Below are 21,976 nucleotides of genomic sequence, written 5' to 3' on the forward strand. Positions count from 1 at the left end.
AGTTTTTGGTCAAATAACCGGTCAGTCCCTATAGTTTAAAAAATAGAATCTTTCTGTTTGAATCTTTTCTTATAACTGGGTTCTTCCATTAGTTTTCCATGATAATTTAATTATTATTTTACTAAAATATCCTTCATTTCTATCGAAATATCAAATTTTACCTATTACAAACAAAACTCAAAGTATAGGCAATTTGGACATTTACAAAACAAGATCAACAGTCAAATAACATCTTGAAAACAAGGATTGACTTATAAAATCTCAAGAAACCAGGGACTGAATAACATCTTGCATCCACAGTCGAGAGAGCAACCAATGACGACATCATATTGATCCACTCTAAAAAAAAAAATAGATACAAAGAGAATAGAAATAAAATACTACTAATCACTCCCTAAAATTTCCCACCCTCTTCTAGGAAAATGATATAACATCCAATATTTAGACAAATAGAGAGTGCCCAAAACCCAGGATGCATTTGTCATCCAAAGAATGAATAAATGAAAAGCACTAATTCACAATACTCTTTCGTGGGACGTTTTAAACAAATATGATTGATTGGATTCAGATGAGATAAATATGAAAACACCTAGAACAAAATAAGGAACCTGAAAATCAGGTCTTCATTGTGAGGGAGGGAGAGGCGAGCCTGGCAAGTCATCGACTGGAGGTGGAGGAGATGGCCCGAAGTCGAGATTTGGGTAGACGCCTGGTGGCCTTTCCCGGGGTTCGATTGATAATAACTGGCTTGAATCACCCACGACATCAGCCCATCCATAATGAGGTTCAGCCCTTTTTTCAAAAACATGAAATTTTTTAAGTTAATCCAATTGTATAAGTGAAATTTACATCTTTAGTGCAAGTACTAAGAAAAGCACATTCTTACTCATAATAGGTTTCTTCGTCCACAACGATATCCCAGCTTTCACTTGTCGTGCTTTTTCCGTATTTGTGAACTTTCCTGTAGGATAAAGAAACATTAGATGATGGTTCCAAATACAGCATGGAGAACAAACTAACATATAAACAGAGTTGCATACCCGTTTCCAAAATGTTCCTCTCCCCACGTCCTTGACCAACCTGAACATGAAGCACAATAAGTTACACCAGACTCCAGAAACTATGTAAATATAGTCAAACATGGACATTTCAATCAGACAACTCAATCCAGTCATGTTGACAAGAACAACTCATGGGCTAAGTTAATTCCTGTTCCCCTCCTAAATACATGGTAGAATGTCCTATCGAGTCCATTTGTATTCTACAAGTGCACATCAGTGATGCACTGGATTACTTAATCTCCACAGTTAAAGCAACAAGAAGAAAGGAGTTTGAAGCTGTGGTAGAAACTAAATTAGACCTGGTTACAACAAACCTAGCAAGTTAAGAGTTCAAATATGTGAGAGAAGTTAATCTTCCTGGATTGTGAATGTTGGCAGGCTACTGTAAAAGTGAGTTTCCAAATCAATGTATGGGTAATGAGAGTATCCTATGAAGGATGTACTTGAATAAGTTTCTAATAAACAAAGGCAGTGGTCTTAAGTAAAATCAACATAAATAATTAAAGGAGATTAGGTCAGAGGCACATATAACATGAGTAAACACATACGTCCACCAATTGGAGAAACATGCCATGTCTCTCCATGGCGTGAACCTATGCCAGCAAAGAACTTTTCTTCCCACTTGTCTCCCCATTTGGTTCCCAATTCAGTCTCGGCCCATTTATCTGTCCTGAGGAGTGAAACAAGAACACTCAGTGAAACTATTTTCAAGCTCTTCCAATTATGAAGTTAATTGAGACACATGAAGAGGAGTAAAACTTGGTGCAATCTTTCCATTATTCCCAAAGCAGAGTGATAGGTACAAAGAAAAGAAGTGCTATTGAAAAATTGAGACCACTTTAAGTTTCACATATTTTCTGAGATATTTTTATTGTATCATTGTTCAAAACAATGACCGTTTTCTAAAAGTTTCCAAGGACAGAAACAATTATTCATATATTTGGTTTCAACACATATTTCATGATAACTTTTCCTCCAACATCTACTGCACCTTCAGCATCTGAAATCCTGAAAATTTCTATACTAATAGTCAGGCTGTGAGTACTTGAGACCTTTCAACTGTTTATAACTGATCTCAAAGCCTCTTTTCTTAAGACATCAATAGATTAGTAATTCGACATGGATGATGACAGATAATGAGTATACAAATGTCCAAAATTAAAAGCAAGCTAAAAGCAGATTGAAGTCCAAAGGGACGATAAGATGGAGAATGGGAGAACCATTTTGTAACAGAGCCTCTTCCATCGTAATGCTCTCCCCACTTCTCCCACCATGACTGCTCATTCAATCTTCCATACTTATTTGCCCCTTTCTCAGTCCAGCCTTTAGCGTCATATTTCTCCCACCTGTGTCCAAAATTAAAGCATACTTAACCAAAACAACTTATATTCATCATAATCACTCTGCATTGGAATATTAGCTTACCATTTCTCATACCATCCAGCATTTTCAGTGCCCGATTTCGCTTGTTTCTGTGCACTCCTCTCTATTCTTGCAAGATTACTGCAGTAACAAAATAAGAAAGTGATTTATTAATGAAAAGTTCAAACCATGATAAACAGAAGACAATTTTTTCATGACCTAAGCTCAATTTTATTTGTATAGGCAGCATGGTAGAAACTATACCTCCATTCATCTTGATGAAGCATCTCTTGCCATGTTTCCCACCACGAATCCCCTTCAGCATTTCTTCCAGATTTCTCCACACCTAAGAAGTATGAACTCGATTGAGGGTGAACACTTCAATATGATTAAACCTCCAACCCACTAAAATTGAAAATAATCATCCTGTCATGTAAATGATAAGACAAGCAATATACCTAGCTCTTTGTATCCTGTCCAGTCACTTTTCTCCCACCACTGTCAAGGAGATCAATAAATCCAATTAAATGCATCCACCTGGGATGATACTTAGTGGGGTTATAAAATCAATGACAAAGTTGAATAAATTGAAAAAAAAAAAAAAACAAATCATGACAATTGACTAGTTACATCGAGCTGAACATTTCAGAAAGCTCGCGTCCATAACCTTTATCACCATTCCTACCAGATACTGGAAAAGAAAAGAAGGGAGCAAAGACAAGATGCAACCTTTCATAAGAAATTGCGTCGGCATCATCAACAACCTTTACTACGGTGTAATTCAACTTAAAGGGGGTGATTAGTTATAAAATCAAAACCTTGAGGACGATCAAGTCCTAGCTTAATGAATTTTGGATACTGGGACTATAATCACATCGGATAGTACAAAAAAGGATGTAAAACTGGTTACCACCTAGAATCTGGATTCAAAATCAGAACAAGTTCATTGCCATCACCCGTAAAAAAAAAAAAAAAAGTAACATCCTGATAACCATTTTAGTAATGAATTGGTAAAAAAATTGATTCCGGTACCGATTTCGATTCACTCACATATCAAATCAGATGCTCAAACAAAGCAAAACATCATGTGATTAGGAAACAAAAGAAGAGATTATACCGTTTCTTCCCATTGGGTGGAATCATCATGTGATCGACCACCCATCTTCGTCCATCTACATCTATACCCATTTGCGCCAAGATCCTCTCCACTTTCTCGAAACCAAGTACTTCCATCTTCATTTGTCCCAGTCTCACTAACATTTTCCTTTAACAAGTTGATGCCCATATCTTTCTCATTTGCAATGCCAGTATCTACACAAGCCAATCATTCAGCAAATTGTTCAAAAAACAATTCACTTTGAACTCAACGCAAAACCCAATCCAAGCAGCGTGAAATTACCTCGCTTCGGCGGCGTATCTCGCGACTGTGGACCGGTGTTTCTCGGCGTACATCTCGGATAAAACTTCTCTTGTTTCGTACCAAACCGAGACCTACAGCATTAATTTCAAAAAACAATTAAAAATTAAAAACTCATTGTAAAAATTAAGTGAAATGGAAAGCAAAATCACAGTTGAATGCAGCGTCATACTGGTGAGAAGGAAAAGGCAATGCAGGAATGGCTTGGAATCGACTTCTATGAGAGCGTTTCTCCTCGGGTTTCTCAACACTATTACCCGACCCGGACGCTCTCCGAACCACTGAGTCAGAGCAGCAGCAACTAATTCGACTCACCCGAACTCCGTTACCGTCGAGGAACAACCTCCCCCTCCGCTTCTTCTTCCTCGACTCCAACCCATGGCTATAAGCGTGGAACGGAGAACTGCTGAATCGGCTGAGCTTGAAACCGAGGTGAGCCGTAAAACCACTAGAACTCGCCGCCATTAATTACGAAAATGCCATCCAAGAGACAGCAAGAGTGGTTTTTGAAGTGATAGAAGGAGAGAGTGGAAGCTTCGAATTCTAATAAATAAAATAAAATTAGAACAGGAAGAGGCAAAGGAGAGAATTTCGGGGGATTTAAATATAAAAAAAAAATGTTGGTGAGACGTTTGCTTGACGAAGGATTTCTAGAGAGAGAGAGGAAGAGAGGAGGAGAGATGGGAGCGGTGGGTGGGTGTTGGGTGAGAGAGAGAGAGAGAGATCAGATCGGCAATGGCTGCGAATCCCGGGATTTAATCATACACGTGACTAGACAGGTCCCACCTTTGTGCTTTCTGATCCCTTCTTCCTATCTCCTTTTTACACCTGTCTCTTCTTCAGCCCCCTCACTCATTTCTTATTTCTTTGTTTTTTTTCTTGAGCCTGTACAAATTATAGTTTTAAATTAACTCAATAATTGGTTGATTCGGTGATCCATTATTAATGTGATGGATGATGATATCAGTATTTTTTATTTAAAAATATATTTAAATAATATATTTAAATTTTTTAATATTACTATTTTAAAATTATAAAAAAAAACATTTATCTGATTTGATGATGATCTTTCAAGATAAAAATACTTTTAAAAAATACTTAAAAAAAATCAGTATATTTTCAAACGAGTTCTTAGAAGAAGATATTTTATCTTAAAATGATTTTTTTTTATCAAATCAATATATTTTCAGTTTTTTTAATTATAACTTAAATTAACTTTTCAACTCGAGCCCACGGTAAGGAAATGTCATAGTGTTTCAAGAATAATTAGTGATATCTTATTATTTATTCTCTACAATATATTTAAATAAATAAATTTTATAGTGTTTCGGAAATAACTAAGAGAAAATATATTTATTATTTTATATGAGTTATGAATTTTTTATTTTATTTATTTATTTAAAAGAATACCTAATAAAATACGGTACTATAAAAATCTTCACCACAACCTATATTTTGAACATGTGGATATAAATGTTAGGTGCTATCCCTAAGGGACAAACCAATACTCATAAATCTGGAAGAAAAAGAAAACAAAAGGAAAAAATCAATAAGACATCATTATATTGAGAAACGGCAAAGCCTACTCCGAGGATTTTGATTGAGATTTGACTAACCTGGAGAAGATGGATACAAGACAGTGTAAACACAGAGACAAAAGCTTACTTGATAAACTCCATCGTTCAAATCTTTATCATCTATATGAACAGCGAAAAAAAATAATTGAAAATTGTATTTTCAAAATAATTTGAAACTGTTTTCTAGAAGCCATCCACCATGTTTCATTACTACTTTTGATTTTGTGACGAGATAAGAAAGACACCTCTGCTTGGAGTCTTGCAGTGTTGTTTTCATTAATCTTCTCCGCGGTGAAGAGATTGTGCCGCACACAATAAGAAGATTTTTTCCTGGAGGGGAGAGGAAAGAATTAAAAAAAAAAATCTAGAGACACGTCTTTGTTTGTTGATATCTGATATTTTCAATAATGTAGGGGATTTTATAATCAGAGTTTGATGTTTATCTGATATTTTTTTTTCATTGTGATTTGTGTTAGTGTAGTTAATAATTTATTTAAAATGTTGTGTTTTTATTGACGACAACTTAAAGATGTCACTTATTATATTTATCAAATTATTTTATATCATTATATAAAAAAAATTATGTTCCTTTGCTATTTTTTTAAAAAAATATTGTTATTTTTTTAAAAAAACTTTGGTTCTAAGCATCCCACCAGAAGAATGAGGCATCTTCGTGGCCACAACCCACGAATGACTATAGTCTACAAGATCAACAAACCCTGAAAGAATCTAGATATTTTCTTGATGAAGTCTTTGTTGATGATGACCTCTCATTCTTGCTCAAGAAGAGCAAAAATTCATTCACTCTATCGCACCTTGGTGGATGTTGGTCGCGGACTCTTAACATTAAAATGAAAAAATATATATTGAGAAAAATTAGAAGCCGTCACCCAATAATTAGAAGTAACTATGAATCTTATAAATTGGATATGATTTCAGAGATTCAGGTATTGGGTTAGTTATATCTAAATAAAGAATGACATCACTTTTATAGTATTTTTTTTCTTATGAAATGTTTTATTTAGTATGTATTTTCTCCTAAATGTAGATTTTTTTATTATCATTAATTATTCTAATTATTTTTAAATAATTTTCAATTTATTTCTGAATTTTTTTTTAGAGAAATTTAACATTGGTACCTAAAAATACGAGTCTTGTAGTTTTGGTTATTTGTAAAAAAAAAATTTTAACACTGGTCCATTTTAAAAAAAGACTTGTTATTTTGGTTATTCATAAAAAAAAAAAAAAAAAAAAAAAAAAAAAAAAAAAAAACACGACACTTGATCCTCTAAAAAAGAGACATGTCTTTCGCAAGGTTTTGACATTGTCCTCTTAAAAAAGAAACATGTCATTTAAGCCACTTCTAAAATGGGCACGAGACCCATGGGAATGGTAAAAGTGAGAATGAGCTCTGGCCCATTTAATGTAATTAATTTTCTAAAACATGCTCAAAAACCATCGTTCTTATTTAACGGACTTTGACGAAATTAATTTGACATTGCTTGATTGAAAGATCTAAAATTAATTGATGGATTGCTTCATTTGAATGGATTTTGGACTAAATTGGACAAAATCATTGGACTAAAATGGAACTAAATTGAATCAATTAAAAACAATTGGACTAAAATTATGAACTAAATGGGTTGAATCAAATTAATTTAACTCATTTGGACTTAATTGGATTGGACTAAGTTGATTTTAATAAAACAAAAGGGACAGAAACAAAGTTATATAAAAAGTTAACTAGTCCTTGGAATATTCCCTCATTTTCATTTTAGTATTTGACTCCTTTTGTTTTTAATTTCATTCAACCAAGGTTTTCAATCTCGGATTTTTTTAATTTAGTTTCTTAGTTGATCTTTCCAACACAGCCTCTTTCAATTTAGTCATTGATTTCTAAATTCATGCAATTTCAAATGAACTTGCCCCCAAATCCTCTTTTTTTTCAACTATGTCCATAATTAAATAAATTTAGACCTTTAGATTTAACGACTTGTTGCAAATTCATCACTGGTTTAAAAACTTTTACAATTTTAACCAATCTAACTTTCAAAATTAAATTTTTATTTCAATTAAACCTTTAATTGATTTATGACTTGGCTATTTGTTTCAAACTCATCATTGAAATTCATATTTCTTTCAAATTTAGCTAAATTAAATCAAATTAAGCTATTTTTTCAGTTTTCTCTTCAATCCACACTCAATTATGATAAGAAAATTCTCAAACTTTATTTTTGCATGCAATACTTAATTACTAGTCCAATTTCAACCCCAGCTATATTTTTTATTTTTGTATTTTCTTATTTTTCCAATATTTTTGTATTTCTAATGATTTTCTTTGTTTTTCAACATACAAAAAAATAAATAAAAGTAACGAAAACAACTAAATAACTAAATTTATTGAAAAGACCTACTTTTGTATTTTTTTGTATTCTTTTTAAAATATGTACAAAAATAAAAAAATGAATTACGACACATCTTATCCAAATAAAATTAGAATTGCCACTTCATAAAGCAAACACTTTTTTTTCCGTTTTCTTCGACATTTTCTTGCATTCTCACCACACATTGGCATGGTGACATGGCTCGCCGTGAAATTTTGATAGTGGATAAGGGCTGAAAGCTAGGCACCTTGCGTGTCATGAAATAAGTGGCAGGAGATGCTTGTGGTGATTTAGACCGCCACTTGTCAACATGACATGACATGGTGTGGAAAACTTGGAGCTTTGCCGTTGGACGAGGAAACCAAACGTTTTTAATGCTGACTCGTACCAATTGTGTTCTGGATAAGCTTCATGTCACTTCAGAGGATTCAGAAAGGTCTCTGAGGCAGTAAAGAGAAGTCTATTTGCGATAGTCGCGGGAGAGAGAACAGAGGATCAATGACAACCATATGTTCGTTTTCGTCTCCTTTTTCCAGGTTTACATTCGTCAGCACAAAAAGGACCACAGCCAACTCACCACTACTCAAAAAGAGGCCCCATCTCCGTCCAATGTGGAAAACTCAACGAGATGACCAATCTTGATAAGGAGGCGGAGGAGGAAGAAACCCCACTATGAACCAGCTATATCCAGAATACCTTTCCATAAATCTTGGACCCTAAAGACTGGTTCCTCGAATTCAACGGCTAAGATTCTTCCCAAAAAATCATTATGAAAAAGATTATCGGAGTGTTAGTTTTATTCTTCTAATCCATTGAAGAACTCCTGATCTCAAATGATAGATTTATAGATTTTAGATGACCATACAGTTGAAAGTTGGCAAATCGTGTCCTCGTGGATTCCATTGTTGAAAATAAATTTGTTCCTTTTGCAGAGTTTGTATACATACATGCATGGTAAGATATAGCATCAAATGAAGCTCTTCCGCATCAACAGCACAACTAGCATCACTGAAACTAGCATCGACACGATGATAAGACTTCAATGTTGCGCTAGAACAGATTCTTGACAGCCACCCATTAGAATTCGCATAGCATAACTGTTTTTTCAATGTAGTTCTAGCCGGCATGTGGTGTTAGTGGAAACCGCCACAAGATGGTTTAACGTGGGGAAATCCGTGATGAATTCATTTTCTGGGGAGATAAGGCTTTACTGATTCTACAACCACCTGCAAGACATGACAGGCAATTTTAATAATTAGACTGTGAACAAATGTCTGAATGAGTCTCTCCATGCCATCTAACTTTCAAAGTGTTGTATTAGTCGGTTTGGTTTATTACACCCTTAGCAAGAGAACATGGACTCTGCAAATGCAATTCAAATTGAAGCTTCTAATAGTAATGCAAGTAACGTTGTGTAGTACTCAAACCAATAATTAACTTGGCAGCCTTGGCCAGGAAGGTGTATGGCTTTTGCAATTCGAGGCTATGCATCAATGCTAAAATTATTTTCTCCGAATAAAATGAGTGACACTTCCTAATGTTTCTTGCTATGGTAAATAATTAGTGACCTTACCCTCCCATCATAGGATAAAGATGCAAAAATCCAAGGTTCCCGAGAACTCCAAGCAAGCCCTATTATCACAAGTTACTGGTCAGTTCGAGTTTAAAATTTACAGTTTAAAGATAGCATATGGCTTCATTTGTTACCATAGACACTGTCTTCGTAGTCATTGAATGAGTACAGCAACGGATCAAGTTTCTGAGTTGGTGACGCAACCACACTGCTAAATACAACCACATTGATGAGATTATCAGGACCAAGAAGAGTGAAAAAGTCAAGTAACACATCTGGTAAACAAATAAGAAAATGACCTCCCAGATGTCAACTCATCACTGGTTGTTGTAGAAGCGAACCACAAATTGACAGTCGAGTCTGTACCACCACTCTGCAAGAACTTACCTCTGATCAGGAAAATGCTAATAAATAACATAGATAGAAGAAATGGTAATTTGTTTTGTTAAAAGTAACAGTCATCCATACAATGAATGACTTCAAATGGAAGGATATTTCTCCCACTGCCTTATTCATAAGGCATATAATAGATGATACATAACAGCCAAGAAACAGTGATAATTGTGACCAGTGCTTTATACTCGCCATATGCCATAAGCAATGTCCCTTTGAGAAAGAAAATTCTTCCCAGAAATAAAAACATTGCACTCAGAAAAGGTTGCTTAACTTTCCACCTATGAACTCAATTGTATTGTGACATTTTTAGACAAAGGGTGCTCTTTAGTGATTAACTCTATGGCAGAAGACATTATGGAAAAAAAGGATGGTGCAAGTGTGTGCGCGCGTGTGTGGAAGGCAGGGGGGATGAGAGAGAGAGAGATAGAGAGAGAGAGACCAGAATCAGTCCATCATATTCAGGGTTACACGTGACAGCCCATGTCCTGCCAAAATTTGGAAACAGTGAGAGAATATTGTTACACTGGAGGAGGAGCAAATACAAAACATCAAACTTGATTAAATAAGAACATATGATGCACATGCAATAAGATGACCAGAATAGTTCATCAGAACTGTGACATGGAAGAAATAGATTACCAATGTGAATGTCCACGAAGCTCATTTATAGGAACCTTTGGCATTCTAAGATCCCATATGTGTATCCCAGATTCATCCTCTGCAGTAACCTGTAATGATTAATTCATTAATGCCGATAGATCTCAATAGTCAGCAGTATCATTGCCAAAGAACAGCATTATTTAACAAGAACATTTTGACAGATATTGAAGTTCATGGAGTGTCAATTTGAAACAGAACATTATTCTTTGCATTTGAAGCCAATTTCAATCAGGTCCTTTCACTGATGCCCTCCTTGGTAGTTTTCTCCATATTTAAACAAATCTCAAAAGGACAATGCAATAGTGTTTACACTTTTGACACCCTCAACCGCTCCAAAAAGCATTTCCTCATTACTACAGACACATGATTAGATATTGAAGCAGTGATGCACTTCTAGAGGTAAACAGAGTTACAGGGTAACACTTACCAGTATATGCATCTTCCTGGTGTCATAGTCGACGTTGCGCACATGGCCACACTCAATAGAACTTGTTTTCCTGTAAACACATAAATCATATTGTTAACCATGATTGAACTGCATCGTCTAATGGCAAGACACCAGGCAATTCGCGGTTCCAGAAAAACCAACCAATTAAAATTTTGTAAAAAAAAAAGAAGTCAGATTCTCAACAACCGATGTAGAGATCTGTGCATAAAGCTAAACTAGAAGGCAACAACCTATTATTCAAATAAATAAAACAAAATCTTAAAACTCATTCATCTGTGTTAAAGTCTAATAAAAGTTAATGAGGTGAACTCTCCAGTTCAAGACTTGGAATGCTAGTAATAATGAATAGATTTTTAAAAGAAATAGGAAAAGATGTGCAGAACTATCATACTTCATTGTCCGTAAATCCCAAAACTGGACAGAGGATTCACAAGTTGCTGCAACAGCATTCACATCATGTGGATCCCAGGCTCCACCAGATAAGTAATGAAGCATACCTGCTGACTCCTTCGATTGCACCTGGATTTTTCAGTAATATATGAATAAGTATCAGTACAAGAAATCAAGAGTGAATTGTAACAGATTTGCACATTTCCACTTCACTAGTTTATCTTATTCACAGTCACCATACAACAACAAAATCGTATCTTCCAAAACACCAATTTCCATCATTTTTACATGGAAATAATTGTGTGACTATCTATATCTCATCATAAACACAAACACCAGAAACATAACTATGCTAGATATCCAGTACAACTTCTACCTGGGCTGCTTTTCTCGAACAATCTAAACTCCATAAGAAAAGATTTTCCTCATCAATGCTTATCAACTTATCATTTCTTCCAGATGGCCACCAGAGAATGCTGTTGGGTACCCACATATGGCAAGTAAGACAAAGGCAACCATGTAAGGATCCAAATATCCAAAATTCAAGAACAAAACACAAAAATTCGACACCATAAAATACACACACACACACAAAATCAAACAAACAAGAGATAGATAAATTAACACTACAAACTCACCAATTAACCTTCCCAACATGTCCATCAAGAGACGCAATCCTTTCCAATTGCGGAGAATTTAACTGGCCATATAACTCAGGAATCTGCCACACCGCGGCTCCAAATGACTCACCTTCAATCACACAGACAGAATCCCATCAATCACACTAACTCAGCTCACATACTAATTCTCTAATTGCAAAATTTAAGGCGCCCGGTGCCGGATTGTTACCTCATGATAAACAAATTACTGATTAAGAATTCCATAATCAAACAAATGCAAGCAGATCGCAGCGAGTGATTTACCAGTAGAGAAAACAGTGGAGAAAATGCGTTGATCAAAAGGACAAGAAGAGAGATCCCAGATCTCATTAGGATGCGAAAACAACCCTTCACATATCAATTCAGTTCCACCTGAAGATAACCTAAGCAAATGCACCTATTCCACATTAAAATTTCACTCATTAGATCCAATAAAATAGGCAACAAAACAATCAAAATGTAGCGCACAAGAGATTTGACCTCGTTTTCTTCTCTGAGACTGAGAGTTCCAGTGATAAAGCTGGTGTGATCCGTGTCTGCTTTCACATCTGATATGCACCTTGCCTGGAGGACATTGAATTTATGGAGCGGAATTAGGGTTAAAATTGAAGAGATTTTATGGAAGAGAAGGAATTAGGGTTTGTAATTTTGACCTGATATTTGAGTCCATAGCCAATGCCTGATGATCCTCCTTGCATTTTTTTTTTCTTCTCGCTTTACTTGAAGATGATGAAGCCAAGATCGAAGCAAAGGTATTGTGTGGAATCTGTTAGTTTTTCTTTTATTTTTCTCTCAATGTTAATGCTGGCCCATTAAGAAGAAAATATTGGTATCTTGATAATTCAAGGCCCATTTGTGATGTTTCGATTGGAAAAGCCCAAATGAAGGTGAGATAGGCTAGCTTGCTCGCTCCAAATCACAAGGTATCCTTGCTCTTCAATTCATATTAAAAGTTGAAAACAAATCATATAAAAAGTAAAACTAGGTATGATAAACATGTATGTCATACTTTATTTATTTTTTATTTATGTGAATGAGACAGTAATAAAAGGAATTGTTCAAATTTCTTGCTCCTAAAATTACTATTTTTCACGTTAATCTAATTTGAAATTGCCTCTTAAATCAGCGGGGTCAACTCATACTATGATTTTTTTAAAAGAAAATATAAAAAACAAAGTATTTTTAATAAAAAAATATTAATTTAAAGTAAAACTCATATAAAAACCTAGTTTTGAATTGACAAATCATCAAGTCAGACTAGATTTTATAACTAGAGTTATCACTTGCCACCACACATGTTTTTATGACTTGTGAAAGAGAAATTAGAACTCCAGGAATATATAATCCAATCTCCCCTCTCTCCACACTATCAACTACGGCTTTGGTTAATGATCTTTGTATCCCCTTCAAACGAAAGAGACAAGTCAGAGAATACTTAGAACAGGAAGAACGCATTCGATGATATTGTAACTGCAGACGTCTTGGTCATGCATTCGATGGCCTGTGAAGAATCAGTATCCAAGATCAGAGTTGTGTACATGCGTGCCTTTGTATATTTCTAGTGGGACTGGTTTCCCAGATGGCACGCAATTTCATCAATTAACTTAACTAACAAAATCTTCAATATTTCTAGTTTTTACAACACTCTCCAACCACCAGCAATGACTGAAGTCCAAAGAAAATATGTAACGCAAAAGATAAAAAAAAATACCTAAGCAATGTACATGGGCGTGACCTATCAGCTTTGCGTTCAGTGATCTCACTTGTAAAACACTAAAATGGCCGGCCTTGAAGAAAAATTACCAAAGGGGCAGAAAGAGAAGGAATACAGTTCTTCGACTGTGACGAACTATTTTTTTTTTCCTTTTTTTTTTTTTGTATCCCCCTCAGGAAGAGGACTATTTTACAATCTCTCATCAACTGTTGAACAATCAGTGGGGCGTTAACCATCAATCTAGCAGAACTTCAGACTTAAAAGACTCAACTCCGACTCTGTCTTCAGACCCATTTCCTGAATTTCACTGCGTTGAGGCTGAACTCTAAAGACTCATGAAAGATCCAATGTGCAACTCAAGGATCACAACTTCTGGATATGATGCTCACAACACCTCAGTCGTAAATAACTCAATAAAAAAGCTGCGTCGTATCTTGTATCTTGATATCGGGGCATTGTTTTCAGAGGGGGCATTGTGGGGGGCTCTATCCTGGAAGTTTTATATACAGCAGGTCGGGTATAGGCAGCATCATCTTTTAAACATTCAACAGAAGAATTGTTAAGCATGGTGGAGAACCCAAGGTAACTCTGTCTAGTCTGAAAGAATTTCTTCCAACTCAGGTTCTTCATTGGTCAATTCATCATAATCCATACCGGTTTCATTGAACTGACCTTTCTCTTGAGGACCATCTTGGTCTCCATCATCATCAGGATCAGGCAATTCTGGCTCATCATCAACATTCTGATAGTCACTTGGTATATCATCTCCCAGTGCGTCATACCCCTTCCCATATTTTCTAGGTCCTGAGTTTTTCTTTGCCTTGGCTTCAGAATCTTCACAAATGCAGGTGTGTGGGTTCTCATGAAACTCTCCCCTGCCTGGCCTGACTTCTTTTGGCTCCCCCATGAAGCCCCTCTGGAAAGTACGCATTTTAGAGGCAAATGCTTCCCATGACATGGTAGTTTGGTTCAAGAACAATCTATACAGTTTTTTAGCATTTGGACGAATGGTAGGTTTGTGTCCAAAATATCTCCTGCAATTTGAGAACATCTAAATTAGTCCCCAATGACAGAGAAAAAGTCAAAAAAGAATAGAGAAAAGAGAAGGAAAGGTTAACTACCTTCGTCCAGCTAATATTTTAGCCATATTACCATTGTTGTTGGTAACAAACACATCACTTTCATCACAAACAATGAAGTCAAGTGCAGCCATTCTTGAAGAAAATGAAGAAAATGGTTCCAGCTCCTCCTTGCTGGCTAAAGTCTCTTTTGTATAGAAGTTTGGGAAGAGTGCTTTTAAGGGTGCCAATGTATCTTCCCCATCATACACTTCTCCAGATGCCACGTAAATATGAACATCACTTCCATAACCCAGTGCTCTCAACATAAGGCCAACTTCTTTTGGAGTTAGCGGGCATTTTCCATGCCTCCTTTCCTTATCAGGGTTACTTGCCTGCAAATGTATAAACACATTAGATGCTCCAGATCTGGAGTACAAACATGCATGATGGAAGCCAAACGAATTCACAGGGAAGTGAAAATCACTTAGATTCAGATTCAGCACTAGATCAAATTTTGTGCTCCTTATAGTGACAGTCTTAGAAGGATTTCCAAATGCTTCAGAAATAAATAACTTCAATCACAGAAGAGTACATCACTTGAGCCCTACATGTAAAGTTTTCCACCTCTTCCTTATTGCACCAAGTTCCTTCCTTTCCTTGTCACCTCCACCATAATAGCATCCAGAGAATGCCAGCATATCAGGTTCAAACCTATAGCAAGAAACATTTGGCTGCTTCAGAAAAACTTACCATGCTTGTCCTTAAATTATGCTTCCTGCATTTAGAAGTCATCGATTGGAAATTGAAAATCCAATGAAAATAGGCTTCCCATTATGCATGCATAACCTCCAATCCAGAAATTGAATTTCCATGGCATGGTCAGCAACACACTTGACCTTAGGCCACTCACCCAATCATTAAAATTTAATCAATGCTCTGAAACAGTCATGTTCTTATTTACTATTTAACAAGAGTAAACAAGTTAGACATGATTTTATGTATTTAAGTCTCACAAAGCAATCTGTACGCCCTATCGAGCAAGGGTGTGACAGTGTGAATGACTTGATTAAGAGCTTAAGCTTAATAGCTTCAACCATGAGCTCAAAATATGCATGCTACAGGTTTAATCAATAAATCCAGGAAAACTAAAGAAACAAGTTCATATTATCGTGTTAAATGGACATGCATGCTTCAATTAAATAATACAGTGACAACCAGAAGACTGATGCTAAACTGTACAATTAAGATAGTTTCCCAGCCATCACCATTGATCAGATTAGTGGGGCCCACATGGATCTTATACGAGGGTCCATTGGCTCCACTGATCAGGGCAATAGGGGAAACACTTCAAATAGCAGGTTTAGTATTTTTCTAATAAGAAAAATAGCCAGTTTTATCAGAAAATGAATTAGACTACCTCAGGTGCAAGGCAATGAAATGCTTGCTTTTCATCCGCATTCGATGGACCAATTTCTCACCCATTCGAAGAATAGGATCCGTAAACTTTAAAGCATGGTAATTGACTCTACATCTCAACTTTTGCAATTGTGTATCCAACTTATTTGCGAGTCTATAATCAAACTTTGTGAGCTGAATTGCCTGTCACAAAATTAAGTCCAGGAAGTCAAGTCATTCTTAAAATAAGCAGAAAATTCACCACAGAAAGAAAGTGCATTAAATAAAGGTACATATCCTAATCAACATAGCACCAAAAATATTATAGATCCATAAGGAGTCTCACAAGTATACTACTTAAAACAAACAAAATTATTGCCTTTACAGTTTGATCAAAGAAAAGTTTGTCAGATGTTGTGCTATTGAATTTCCTCTACAATGTCCACACAATTAAAGTCACCACATGAGCATGTCCCCTTAACTTGGATAATGATTCATATGACCTAACAGACAATTTTTATCCTGAACCTAACGGATCTAAAGGCCAGCAATTAGGATGTTATTACCGATTAAACATGACTAATTTCGCAAACTATCAGTATGGTTGCAAGACCAGAGATATAAGGAAACAAACCGAACTCTCCCAACTTAATTTTGCATGGCTAGAAATCGTACTATACAAAAAGCAATCAATCAGAAGTTTGCAGAGAAACGAGAGAACTTACATGCCTTTTTAAAAGAACAGGTAATACACGATTTTGATAACATCTCTCACTACACTTCCTTGGAACACGCATATTACGCGGAATCCAAGTTTTCCCTCTCCTTCTTGGGAGAGATTTAATGATTTTGACATCATTTGCCAGAGAAGAAATATACCAATCAACATCAAAAATCTCTGAAAAATCACTGCATTAGAGAAAGTAAAATAACAGTTATCTTATATCACAACACAAGTCCCTACTGATAATTGCAAGAAGATCCCAATTAAAGGTTTCAGTTATGCTCATTCAATAACAAACCTTGAATCTTTCCAAAAAGACTTCTGATCTAGCTTTGGAACAACAAGAGTAGCATTCAAAATACGAGCAGCAACAACAGCATCTGTAATCTGCAAACGTGTTTGGTGAAACATCAATGCTAACAGCAAATATTCATCAAAATATGACCTGCAAGTCAGTTGAGAAAACAAACATCCACGTAAGAGTATCACTCAATCCTGATATTGCAGTTAGTGTAAATGAAAATAAATGCCTTACAGAGACTAAGCAACTCAGACTGTTTCCCTAATGCTATATTAATACACGAACATACACAAACATATTTGTAAAGAGGCCTTTCAAGGAATGTCAATCTAGTAATAGCCACTGTTTAAAGTTCACTGATCTCCCTCTACAGCTCTCCCAATTTCTCACATCCCTCGAGTCTTTTTTCCTCTGGGATTTTACTGTCTTCTGCCACATTTTTTGGTTCCATCTATTGCTAACCTTCTAAAAACACCCTACGCATTCGAAGTTGGTAACTCAGAGACAACAGCTATAAGAGGATCTAGCATACTTGGTGCAAAACACAGCCTCGAAGTGAATGTACGTTTAGCGTAGTGCACTCATGAGTGATTAAGGTGTGGACAAAAAGGAGCTTGTCTTTGGTATGTGATTAGTACGCAAAAATATTAAGAGGAGTGCATTGTTAGTCTAGTATACCCATGAGTGACAGAATGCTCTAAGTTTGTAGGTTTTAAAGCACATGTACTCCTATCTTGTGTTGGGATTTGTTTGTATAATTGAAAGACTCTCCCCTCTATGAGGCCACCATTTTGCTTCTCTTTTTTCTCAAGAGGTCCAACAAGTACTAAATCAATGAAATAAACCAGCATGCGCCTCAAATAAAATGGTGGAAGGCATAACGTTAAAACTAGTGGGGATTACGGCATCATATACCCGGTAAGCAAAAGGCTGCAAACATTCAAGCAAGCTCAGTTACATGATCAAACTATAAACTGAACCCTTGGAACAGAGGAACAAAAATCTCAAAATAATCAACTCACCCCAGTCCTTTGCTGATTTAAGCCTCCACTGGTAGCAATCAGCAAGTACCGATTGGGATGTGTAATCGCATCAGCATCTACAACATGATCCAAAAAACTCATATTGAAAAAATTAAAAACAAAAACAAAACTCTTAAAAGAAGCCACGTTTTACAACTTTCAATAACCAAAACAAAACAAAAAACACCGATCACAAAACCCTCAAATGAAGCAACAGCTCATCCAATTCTAGTAACTTAAACTGCTTTTTATGACTACAAGCACAAATATTTAAAGGGACCGGGAAGAACTTTCTCTGCTTAAGAAACGACCAAAAAAGTCTAGAAACTTGAGAAGATAAGCTTACTCGGAAACTTGTTGCTAGCATTACTGCATCCATAGAAATATTTCGAGTTTCTCGAGCTCCAAACATCACGATCCTTCCTCCCTTTTATCTAATACTCGAAACAAAATCAAATTTAGCAAAAAGAAAATTCCAATTAAAATCAAATAATTAAAATCCATTTATATATATATATAAATCCCTAACCGGTATGTGAAGAACAGGTTCTCCAGGCTTTCCAATCGTATCTTCAACAACATCATTTGCAGTGTACATCTGAGTACAAAAGAAAAACAGAGAAACAAGTGAGAAAAGTTCAGAATCGTATATTAATACGTGTAGGTATACGTAGAGAGGAATGCAGTGTACGGTACGATACAATACCAAGTTCTTATGATGGGGATTGTTAGTATCAATCGGTGCAGGAGCGAGAAATGTGAGAAGACCAAAGAGAATGAGAAGAACTCCGGAAACAGCGGATATTAAAGGCAGAACAGACCGGAAACGTTTGTAGTAGTGGTTGCGCCGCCGGTGAAATGCCATTTTGACGGTGGTGATTTTTTTCCCTCTCTGAGAAAATGGCGTGTAGAGAGAGAAAAGGAAAGGAAAGGCAAAAGTGGATCTGTTAGCCAAGACTCCAGCATTTCCTGAAAGAGTTTATAACAGGAAATTAGTTTTTTATTGGATAGGGACAGGGAGGATTGAGTGCTTTGCATGATGTGTCGTTCGGTTTCAGGAGAGAACGAATTTGATGGAAGAGCAGCATCGTCTAAGCCTCTAAGGTTGTGTTTGATGGGTGTTTTGAGATATAAAAGATAAAAATATAAGATATATATTTTATATATTTATTTTTTGTTTTGAGGGTATATAAATTGGTTTTGAAACTAATTTATTGATAATATTTTTTATTTTTTTTATTTTTATCCTTTTCAACTAAATATATTTGTATTGTTGTTGTCTTCATGTCTTTCTCCCTTGATACTAGCTAAATGTAATGTAGAAATAAATAAAAAAATAAAAATAAATTTATTTAATAAACCATTTTATAATAAATTTTGAACCTTACAAGGCACGAATTAAAATACAGAGAAAATTAGGAAATGTATATGGCAATTGTTTTTATTTTTTTTATATCACAGTACAATAATTAAATGTTACATAAAAGATATTAAACGAAGGAGAAAGAGATATTTAGGGGCAAATCTTGTAAAATTTTGAGGTCTCCATCTTGTGTTTTTCTTGATTAGAGCCCTAAATTGTATTCCTTGTATAGCTTGAGTTAACATAATTATTCAAAAAGTTATATGATTTTTTTAATATAAAAATTATTAAATTTGCCAAGATATTCACTTTGCATCATGTGATAAACCAAAAAATTTACATGAAGAAGCATAGGGTGTTTATTTTTTATATATATAATCTCTTGAATTACATGAGTTATGACTCACTGATTTTTAATAAATTCATGATTTTTTTATGAAAAAAAAGAAGAAACAAACATAAGATGTTTAGTTTTATATATATATATATATATATATATATATATATATATATATATATATATAACCTCTTCTATAAAGTGGATTATGATTAATTCGTGAAATTTTGTTTGGATGGAAAAAGAGAAATTATGCAAGTTTTATATGAATATATAATAGTTGTATTAAATGAGACTAGAAATATGTTAAAAGACTGAGAATGGGCTGGGGAATATTTTTAGGTTTGCATTTTTTAAAGGGACAAGGTGTAATTTTGTTGAGGTAATAACGTAACTGGGCAAGGGCTAATTAGTTTCTGATCTCGTGATGAGTGTGCTCCACGTTGATGCCAGAATGGGGTTTTAATAGGTGTCCGTGTCCTATTGGCAAGAACAAGAACGTGGTTCCTGCCTGTCTGCACAGTTGCTAGTGAGGAACTAGAATTAGATGGACAACGACAGGTCTCTTGCACGAGACCTGTTGAGGATTTATTGGATTACTGTACATGTCTGAGCTGGCCTAAGCCAATGATTACTTTGACAACGAATCAAGATCTTTACTGGCTTCAAAAATAAATAAGATAGTGTGAATTATATTCTATAAAATGTAGATTGTTTTTATTTAATAAAATGCCTCAATTACAAAGTAAAAATTGTCCAGGACAGACTTTATTTATTGGATATTCATAAAAAAAAATATTTTTAAAATCCTTATTTTACCCTAAACTCCATTCACTTTAAGCCAGACCTTGTCCGTGTATGGTAGGTTTTGGCTGGATCTACCTAGTGCTAGTTCAGGGTTGTTTGCTTTATTCAAGGATAAACATGTAGTGCCAGAGATGGGACCCTTAACACTTGAGATGTAACTCTTGAATGTATGATTTTTTTTTTATTTAATTAGCACATTAAAAAAAAACACAGCATGAAAATTAAAATTATTTAGAAAAATAATACAAGTTATATACAATATTTGAGACTTTAATTGAATTGAAACCTTACCCTCCATTTTTCTTTCTCTTTTTTTTTCTTTTCTTATTTTTTCTTTCCTCTCACTATTGTTGCCCACGCCGCTACACTTAGAATACATTTGGCTACGCGTTAGAGTTTGCGTTTTGTCAAAAACGCACGAAACAAACGTTTAGTTAACAAAAAAAAAAGCGATTTACTGTGCATGGTCCCACCATAAATTGCGTGCGAAACGCAAGCAGATGGAAAGCAGAAAAATGATGCTTTCTTGCGCGGCTCTCAATTCAGAGGTTGGTACACTGTTCAGTGAACAGTGTAGCATGATACACTGTTCACTGAACAGTGTATCATGCCTCCACTGTTCATTGAACAGTGGAGCATGTGAACAGTGCAATAATTGCATTGTTCACGTGAAATTTTTTATTTTTTTTTATTTTTAGTGTGTTAATTTTTTTAACATTTAAAAAAAAAACACTAGTATAAAGTGAATTCACCTGATAATATTTTATCTACGCTCAAAAAATTATGAAAATTATAGTTCTTATCGGATGAATTTTGTATGTAATGACATCATAAATAGTTTAATGGAATAATAAAAAGTATTTTTTATAAAGTATTTTTTATTTCATAATATAATAGGAGTAATTAATTCTACAATATTTAAATTTTAAACCATTGATATTAATATATATTTTTAAATTATTTTATAACCTCAATTTCAAAAGCATTCTTAACCAAACACATTAAACTACTTTTTTCTCAACCTCAATTTCAAATACAGTTTTAACCAAACACCTATTTTTTCAAACCAACCTCAACTAAAAGTACTTTTTATAAAACAATTTTTTTTAAACCACAACCACAACAGCTACCGCAATACCAAACACACTCTTATTCATCTATCTCTTCCAATCACGAAACTTTTTTTTTTTTCTTTCATCATCGTGATGCCACCTCCTTTTCTTTTCATTGCTTTTTTGCAAATGTTGAATGTAACTTGCGGGTTTAAAATATTATATGCGACTCGTCAAATTATGTTAAATTCCTAAATAAGTTTTGAATCATGT

General features: G+C 34.9%; 3 protein-coding genes across 5 annotated transcripts; all 3 read right to left on the reverse strand.

Annotated features, from left to right (window-relative positions):
- Positions 1–216: 216 nt before the first annotated feature.
- Positions 217–4,569, reverse strand: LOC7494685 (uncharacterized). 2 transcript variants are annotated; one of them, XM_002307743.4, is made up of 11 exons: positions 4,013–4,564; positions 3,823–3,914; positions 3,541–3,734; positions 2,882–2,921; positions 2,688–2,769; positions 2,487–2,564; positions 2,282–2,407; positions 1,610–1,731; positions 1,041–1,080; positions 887–961; positions 217–792 (listed from the first exon to the last, which is right to left on the reverse strand). In XM_002307743.4, the coding sequence occupies exons 1-11, from the start codon at positions 4,303–4,305 to the stop codon at positions 624–626; spliced, it is 1,311 nt and encodes a 436-aa protein (XP_002307779.2). In that variant the 5' UTR covers positions 4,306–4,564; the 3' UTR covers positions 217–623. The 2 variants fall into 2 exon arrangements, with proteins under 2 accessions (XP_002307779.2, XP_024457635.1); XM_024601867.2 differs by lacking the exon at positions 1,610–1,731 and having other exon boundaries at positions 643–792; positions 4,013–4,569.
- A 4,106-nt stretch (positions 4,570–8,675) lies between these two features.
- LOC7494687 (WD repeat-containing protein DWA2) lies at positions 8,676–12,735 on the reverse strand. The gene is made up of 13 exons (XM_002307745.4): positions 12,581–12,735; positions 12,408–12,491; positions 12,192–12,324; positions 11,907–12,018; positions 11,645–11,744; positions 11,270–11,397; positions 10,858–10,927; positions 10,410–10,498; positions 10,210–10,255; positions 9,674–9,747; positions 9,509–9,582; positions 9,375–9,433; positions 8,676–9,027 (listed from the first exon to the last, which is right to left on the reverse strand). Exons 1-13 carry the CDS (start codon positions 12,623–12,625, stop codon positions 8,986–8,988), a joined length of 1,056 nt encoding a protein of 351 aa, XP_002307781.1. The 5' UTR covers positions 12,626–12,735; the 3' UTR covers positions 8,676–8,985.
- A 722-nt stretch (positions 12,736–13,457) lies between these two features.
- Positions 13,458–19,175, reverse strand: LOC7494688 (O-fucosyltransferase 16). Of its 2 annotated transcripts, XM_002307746.4 has the most exons (10): positions 18,851–19,175; positions 18,674–18,742; positions 18,491–18,578; positions 18,145–18,221; positions 17,120–17,208; positions 16,823–17,006; positions 16,120–16,301; positions 15,311–15,413; positions 14,763–15,094; positions 13,458–14,675 (listed from the first exon to the last, which is right to left on the reverse strand). In XM_002307746.4, the coding sequence occupies exons 1-10, from the start codon at positions 19,007–19,009 to the stop codon at positions 14,234–14,236; spliced, it is 1,725 nt and encodes a 574-aa protein (XP_002307782.1). In that variant the 5' UTR covers positions 19,010–19,175; the 3' UTR covers positions 13,458–14,233. The 2 variants fall into 2 exon arrangements, with proteins under 2 accessions (XP_002307782.1, XP_052309288.1); XM_052453328.1 differs by lacking the exons at positions 18,145–18,221; positions 18,851–19,175 and having other exon boundaries at positions 18,674–18,715.
- Between the last annotated feature and the right edge of the window lie 2,801 nt (positions 19,176–21,976).

The sequence above is a fragment of the Populus trichocarpa genome, chromosome 5 (assembly GCF_000002775.5).
Source record: "Populus trichocarpa isolate Nisqually-1 chromosome 5, P.trichocarpa_v4.1, whole genome shotgun sequence".
Classification (NCBI taxonomy): Eukaryota; Viridiplantae; Streptophyta; class Magnoliopsida; order Malpighiales; family Salicaceae; genus Populus; species Populus trichocarpa.